Source organism: Primulina tabacum, chromosome 1 (genome assembly GCF_025594145.1).
Source record: "Primulina tabacum isolate GXHZ01 chromosome 1, ASM2559414v2, whole genome shotgun sequence".
NCBI lineage: Eukaryota > Viridiplantae > Streptophyta > Magnoliopsida > Lamiales > Gesneriaceae > Primulina > Primulina tabacum.
Window position 1 is genome coordinate 51,007,367 of NC_134550.1, and position 7,573 is coordinate 51,014,939.

The 7,573-nt window shown below is 33.7% G+C and overlaps 1 protein-coding gene across 2 annotated transcripts; it reads left to right on the plus strand.

Annotated features, from left to right (window-relative positions):
• Positions 1-826: 826 nt before the first annotated feature.
• LOC142547137 (flowering time control protein FCA-like) lies at positions 827-6,347 on the plus strand. 2 transcript variants are annotated; one of them, XM_075655254.1, is made up of 12 exons: positions 827-1,087; positions 1,173-1,243; positions 1,334-1,412; positions 2,267-2,349; positions 2,453-2,510; positions 3,494-3,570; positions 4,000-4,066; positions 4,414-4,493; positions 4,572-4,633; positions 5,018-5,084; positions 5,888-6,055; positions 6,167-6,347. In XM_075655254.1, exons 1-12 carry the CDS (start codon positions 892-894, stop codon positions 6,260-6,262), a joined length of 1,104 nt encoding a protein of 367 aa, XP_075511369.1. In that variant the 5' UTR covers positions 827-891; the 3' UTR covers positions 6,263-6,347. The 2 variants fall into 2 exon arrangements, with proteins under 2 accessions (XP_075511369.1, XP_075511378.1); XM_075655263.1 differs by having other exon boundaries at positions 828-1,087; positions 2,453-2,504.
• Positions 6,348-7,573: the final 1,226 nt, after the last annotated feature.

The window sequence follows — 7,573 nt, forward strand, 5'->3', positions numbered from 1 at the left end:
TATTTTTTTTATGTATTATGTTGATTGTTGTATGCTTTCAATGTCTTATTTCAATGTTTTTAAGTTTTTTATGAAAATATTTAACTGAGATATATTTTTCTTCTATGTTTATTTTAATACTGTTTAGTATTTTTTTTTAAAAAAAATAATAAGCGGGTTGGCCCGCCTAGCCCGCGGCCCAATGTGGGTTGGGCTGGGTTGGCCATTTAGAGGCCCGCCCCGCCCCGTCTAATGGTGGGTTGCGGTGGGTTGCGGGCTGGCCCGCCCCGTCAGCCCGTTTTGACATGTATATGTCTCTTTAGCTGCAGGATGTCTCTATCGTTATAAACTTATTAATTTCTTTTTTTACAAATTAGTTATTCAAAAATATACAAAATAATAGATGAAATTAATTAAAATGTTGAAATATTTTTTTAATAAAATTGTAAGTTATTTTGTTTAAATGAAAATAAAATATTAGTTAAAGTGACGGTGAGACCGTAAATAATTGGTTGATGTGATATTTGATTATTAAACGTGAGATATTTGAGAAATTAAATATTTAATTGATGACGTGAATCACGGGTCCTCAAATATTTGGAGCAAATATATTTGCTATTGTGGATGGTCTTATGTCTAAAAAAATAAAAAAATTACGTATGTGTGAGAAACGGACAATACGAAGAATTGAAGATGAAATATTATTACTTATCGTGAGATCGTCTCAGAGATATTATTATACTTGATAGATTTTTACTGAGTCATTAAAATCACATTTTGAATAACTCTATATTTTTATAGAATTTTAAAAAAAATTAAATAACACATTACTTTTGGTTGACGAATATAGACACCCCAGTAAATTAACATCTGTTTTTATTAAAAGAAAAGAAAAGAAAAAAAAGTGGTGCCATGGATGAACTCCAACGCCGCGTCGATAACTTCACTCCGCCGCCGCCGTTTACTTCAGACGCTGGTCAGCTGCATCAACTCCCCCACGAGCAAACTTTCAAAGGCGAGCAGAATCAGTTACCTGGCTGCCACACTAACACCAGTTTCAGTCACGTTCCGCCTCAATCGTGTCAAAAGAGACAATTTTCTCGCATCAGTAATCGCGTGTTTTCAAAATTTTTTTTTTCTGATTAATATTTATCCAGTCTGGTCACGATTTCTCACAGCGAAATTTTCGACAGATGGTGTTGATTACGGCGGTTTCGTGAAGCTATATGTGTCGGGAATTCCGAGAACAACAACTGAACAAGAAGTACGTGGCTAAACTAACTGAATTACGCTGCACTACACGAGGAATGTGAATGCCAAATTCAAGAGTACTTTTTGTGTCTTTTAACTTCAGATTGACGCCGTTTTCGGTGAACATGGACATATCGTTGAGATTGTTCTTCTCAAGGATAAGGTGACCGGTTTACAGCAGGGTATGAAGTAACGGTACCCTTAAATGATATTGTTTTGCGCCAACTTTTATTTTGAAGATTTATATGTGATTTGAAACTCACATTGCTTATAGTTGAAACTATCATGAATCCTAGTTAAATGTCGTATTTTTGCTGCAATTTTGGCGTGGTTTTTTTTTGGATGTGATTATAGTCGGTTTTGATTGGTATCGTCCTTGTAATAATAGCCTCAGTTCTTGATATTATGAATTAATTGCCCTATTGCTCTATGTTAAGGGGTTGGAATATGAGTTAGTAGTGGTTTTGCTAGATTTCTCCAAGTTTGGAGACATAAATATTAGAAACCTCGGTGTACCTAGGTTAAGGTGTGGTGCAAACCTGAGGTGCAATACTGAAACCTAGGCACAGGCTGAGTCACAGTTCTTCGGTGAAGCATATGCCTGCTTATATACTAATGGCAGTTGTTTTATTGCCATCGTATAATTTTTTGAAGTTCATATTGGATGCTAGCGACATAAATGTTTGGACATCTAGAATTTAGAACATTGTAATTAATGTCCACTCTCCAAGGCACCTATGTTTGTTTGTGAGTCTTGTACCTTTAGTATTAACTATGCTTATGGGGCGTGTATCATTGCTCCAAGATTCAATTTAAAATGGCATGCATTTGGTCTTCCTTTGTTTTAAGAATTTTCTTATAAAAAAAGACCATAAAACTGCATGTTACGCAGATTATGTGATCGACTTTCATTGCTGTTTTTGCTCAATTGATTATGTTCACCTTTCCAGATGTTGCTATTCCTGGAAGCTCGATTCTTATTCTGATTTCAATATAGAAGATAAAAAAAATTCTTGATTTTTGTTGCTCGTTCTAGAATGCTGCTTTGTGAAGTATGCAACAATAGAGCAGGCTGAGCAAGCTATTTGGGCTTTACACGGTCAATTTACTTTCGGCAGGGTTAGTTATCAAATATTGCTGAGATCTATGAAGAGTGTATTTTCTTAAATGCAATTTTCAGTCTTGTATCGTCTGATATGATTATTATCTCATTTTCTTCCAGGGGATGACTCCTATAACAGTTAAATATGCAGATGGTGAACGAGATCGCATTGGTGCTTGTATTCTAGCTTCAATCACTATTTTGTTTATTTTGGATTTCTTCCAATTTCTCTCTCTCTCTCTCTATGTTACTCAAGGATTTAAGCTACTACAAGTCCCTACACCTTACTTCCTCAAGATATTTGTTTAGAAATTTTATTTATTAGGAAAATCTGTAAGTCGTTTCCCATTCACTCACCTTAATGCTACGATTATCTGGTACAATGCTAGAGGTTTGAACATAGAGTGGAGATATTTTTCTCGAATTTTGTCATGTGCTTATAGTCTAACTCTTATCGAAATTGTTGTCGTCCATAGAATCATGCTGAAATTGTGGGCTGTGTTAGTTTTACCTGCAATAACTATAAACCCTGATGGCTTCAGGGACTATAGAACTGTGTGATGAGTACTGCAGTGTTTTAGTCCTTACAAATTTTAGTTCTTTTTTGTTTCAATTTATCACCGACTCTTCCTTAGCTGCTTTAACTTAATCCTAATAGATTATTTGTTCACATATGGGGTATATTTAATGTCCGTTTATATGATCCACCTCATTGTTGTTCATTTGTTATTCATAAATTTTGTTAATATGTTTTCTTACAAATCACGTTGAATGTTACTGTAACAGAGGTGGGGGTCACCCGCGTCTGTCTGACATTGGCCTAGTGATGTTCTATTTTACCATTACACTGAATGTCATTAAAATTTAGCAAGTTAATTTATTAAATGTCATTTTTAGTCACATATCCAATTAGAATGAGAATATGTGTCTTCTTCACATTTTAGGATTTTATCACCAAACCCTTTATAAACAGTGTACTTTATGAACAGTTTAAGTTTCCTGCTCATCATGTTATAAATCGAAATTTCTCTAGTGCATTTTGTTTGTTTTCTCATGCCTAGATTATTTACAATTGTTTGCTTTTGACTAAGATAGAAATTTACCCCTAGACTACATTTTTTGCATAGATTCTTTCTGATCTGATGTCTCTTTCATTTGTAGGCAACTTTTCTGCGCATGTCCTTAAGTTGTATGTCAACTACTTGAACAAACAGGCTCAGAAATGGGAAATTGAAGAAGTATGTACCTTGTTAAAGTTTGTCAGTGATAGGTGTTATCTCTCCAGTCTTCTATGGTATCTGTTAGCTTGTCTCCGTTGTAATGCATTTGAATTCACTTACATTTTTACTTTGTACCTTTTGCTACCATCAATAAAACATGTTGTTCCTTGTGATGTTGCTCTATAAGAACTCCGTTTTGCATCACTTGTTTTTGAACTTGAACATATCATGTGGCAACTTTAAATTTCTTTTTTATTCACTTTTGCGGACTATGGACAGGCACTTTTTTTACCATGACGTGCAATTGGCATTCTGCATTTTCAAATTCTATAACGTTACTGTGTTCATGAAAACTAAGCTGTTTGTACCAATTGCAATAAAGAGAGAATTTTAGCAAATGATTTTTTCCTCTTCATATTCTGAGTGAATGAATGCTTCTATTGCCAGATATTTTCTCCATTTGGTATTATTGAAGATATTTATATTATCCGGGATGAATTCAAGCAAAACCGCGGTGTGTACTTTGTGATTTCTCTTGGTCTCTTCCACAGCTAAGTTATTTTGGGGGTGTTTGGATTGGAAAGATTTGGTGGATTTTGAATTTCAAATCTTTAGTCATTAAATCATTTGGATAGTTTTCGAATCCATTGACTTGAAAAACTAGTCATTTGAAATCTATTATTTAAAATCAATTCATCAAGTCCATTGTTTTCATCCACAAATATTTTATCAATAGATTATAAATTATTTTGTCCCCCTACCTTTTCACATGTTCTTACTTGCCTCTTGAATGTTTTGCAAAACCCTTGTATGTAATTGGATGATTCACGTTTTTCCTCAATACTTTGTATGGTGTTCAAGGATGTGCATTCATCCAATATTCTTGTCGAGATATGGCAATTGCAGCAATTGAGGCTTTACATGGATCATATGTGATGAGAGTAAGCTTTTATGCTTATTTGTGTATTTTCCTATCTCACCTTAAAATTAATTTACCTAAGATGCTCGTTTTGATTCAGGGGTGTGATCAACCATTGGTTGTTCGATTTGCAGATCCCAAGAAGCCAAGGGTAGATTCTAGGTATCATGTTATAAGAGAATATTTTCTATTTGTATTTTGTTTAATCGATACCTGCAAATGTTGTATGGTTTGAACTGTTTCTTTGGCAAAGTTTCATGATTAGAAGAGATTGTCTAGCCGCATGCGCATGCCGTTGCTTACGGAATATTCCTGAAACAGCTTTGGTTCTTCTGATCAAATCGAGCATTTTAGTGGAAACAATGATTTCTTTCAAAGTTTTTTCCATTTATATTCGTGTTTTGTGTGTTTGCTTAAGGAACCATTATTTGTGTTCGGTCCTTGACCATAAATCAGTTGTGTCCTTCGTCTTGGTCTGCATGGGTGACTTTTTGTCAGTTTCTATATTGTTCATCAACACCATGTCTTGATTTGATTTTCCTCCAGGCCCACTTCATATCCGAACTACCCCTCTAGCGGGAATATGATGCCAAATGAAACGCAACGGAGCAAGGTGAGTAACCTTGGCCACCTTTGTTTCATTGCCCGTTTCACCATATCTTACAACTTGAAATTTGGTGGTGGTGTCATTTGTTTGATAAGCTTCAATTTTCATCTAGCACTTTTTCCCTAGAACTTTAGCAGCCGTAAGAAGACTTCCCTGAAACATTATAAAGCTTTGGAGTTGTACAACATAGTTTGCAAGTTCCGATTAGTTGCTGGGGCACCTTTGCTGTGTGATAACAATGTCTTGTCTGAATATCTTGGGCTTTGTGTGCTTCTGCTTATCCAGATTCCAGATGTCCCCTCCTTTTAGTTCTAGCCCACTTTCTGGCTGGGTGAAAAGTTTTTGCTGACATGCCCTTTTCTCCAGTTAACGTTGGTTTTGTTACATTCTTGGATTATTATAATCCATGCTAGGCTTTAGACTACACATCGCACTTTATAATAGCTCGTGTTAAATTTACTAGACATGCAGAGAAATAGCAGTGATGCCCAAGGTTACATCTTCATATTGTTGGCCATCGGCCTATTTCAGTATCCTATTTTTACTGTTTAATAACTTGCTACGTTCCTGAGTATCTGAATGTCACCCTCTGATTATATGGCAACTTCCTTCAATATATTTAATTTTAATATTTAAATGATGGTATTGATTGCAGTAATTATCAATTGATTCCAATTTTGAGAGCCATATATAGTAGTGCATCCTTATAACAAAGCGATATTTGTTGGGTACCCTCGAATTGTTGTCTCATTATTCTGCTGGTGTTGTGTTCTTCCTTGGTTAGTAACACCAGTTGGATATATTCGCAGTCTTCATATGGAGGATGCAAGACGACGACGACACCGCCGAGCACCAGTAGTGCATCGGCAGCGATTGCCATGGTGGAACACCCACACCCTATAGAATGCGAGTGGAGCGAGCACATCTCTCCCGATGGAGAATTGTACTACTATAATTGCGTGACATGTGAAAGCAGAGTAAGGATTCCTTTATTTTTCTTTCTATGTTTGTATATTCATTGGAATTAGAGTTGGACTAGATTTATAAGTTGGACATTTATGGTGGATGGATAATAATATGACAAACAGTGGGAGATGCCTGAGGAGTATGAACTTTATGAACAAGAAATTGACAACAAGGAACAGCAGCAACTACCGGAGATGCACGAAGCTCAATTGGTGTAGCAGAGCACACAATTTCTCGACACAGCTTGTGATATGTGGATGGAATTGTTGAGACTGGTTGTTTCTTGCGAACAAAAATCATGTATTGCCCCCTTTCCTGTGAAGAAGTCTTGTATCTGTTTTGATACACCAGTTAATATATTTTATATGTTCGTTTTTTTTTTTTTAATAAGAAAGAAGAAATTTCAATATTTGAGATTTTAGTAATTTTTTTTAAAGAGAACGTAAAATACAGGCTCAGAAGTTATATGTTTTTATTTCACAAAAAATGTTTTTTTTTAATATCTGACTAGTGGCTTGCAGCCTTGGATGTCATTCGTCGGGTTTTTTTTAAAAATAATATATTTTTAAAACTTATTTATTAAAATATAACAAATTCTAAAACATTATGAAAATATGACAATCCGGAGTTTTAAGTTCCAGATTCACTGTCCTGATCAGAATCCGGGACAAACAGAATCTTTTTTAATTTTTTTTTTAAAAAAAGAAATCGGCGACAGTTTAACCAAAACGGTCGCTATCCGCGACGGTTTATTAAAACGTCGCGGCAAACGTCGCTAATTTTCAAAATTTAAAAAAAAATTTAAGAAATGTTCTTTCCTAAACAATAATAAAATAACTTTATTTCCCAAACAATATTTCATACTATTGAATCAAAAAATTTATTATTGTTTGGGAATCTTAATTGTTTTGGGATTTAGAAGTTGCGGTAACTTTTTTTAACCGTTGCTATTTGCGACGGTTCAACCAAAAACCGTCGTTAATTCCCAAAATTTTAAAAAAAATTAAGAAATGTTCTTTCCTAAACAATAATAAAATAACGTTATTTCCCAAACAATATTTCATACTATTGAATCAAAGAATTTATTATTGTTTGGGAATCTTAATTGTTTTGGGATTTAGAAGTTGCGGTAACTTTTTTTAACATTGTTGGAATTAAACAAATTAAGATTTTCATGTTCCTCTTAAAATATGAAAATAATTATTTATAGCTAGAAAAGAATTTACAATTTTTTTAACATTTTTAAACATTTCATTGTTAAGTTACGGTAAATTTAAACAATTACATTATTTATACTAATGACATTAATTTAAATATATTTATTTATAGTAATTAAATTTAGATAATAATAGTATTAATTGTGTACTAATTTTTGCATCCGTGTTTAAACAAATTTTTAATTCAACATAGAATATAAATATATTATGATATTAATTATTTAACTAATCGTTTATATTGAGATTAATATTTGGAGTATTAGTATAATCAAAATATTTGTAGTTATTCATATTACAAACATTATCAGAAAT

What these genes read in the sequence shown, in the direction of transcription:
- LOC142547137 (XM_075655254.1), top strand. Translation starts at nt 892, where the DNA reads ATGGATGAACTCCAACGCCGCGTCGATAACTTCACTCCGCCGCCGCCG. An exon ending in GTCAATTTACTTTCGGCAGG is followed by an intron (nt 2,350 to 2,452) that starts GTTAGTTATCAA and finishes ATTTTCTTCCAG; the next exon opens with GGGATGACTCCTATAACAGT. An exon ending in AAGCCAAGGGTAGATTCTAG is followed by an intron (nt 4,634 to 5,017) that starts GTATCATGTTAT and finishes ATTTTCCTCCAG; the next exon opens with GCCCACTTCATATCCGAACT.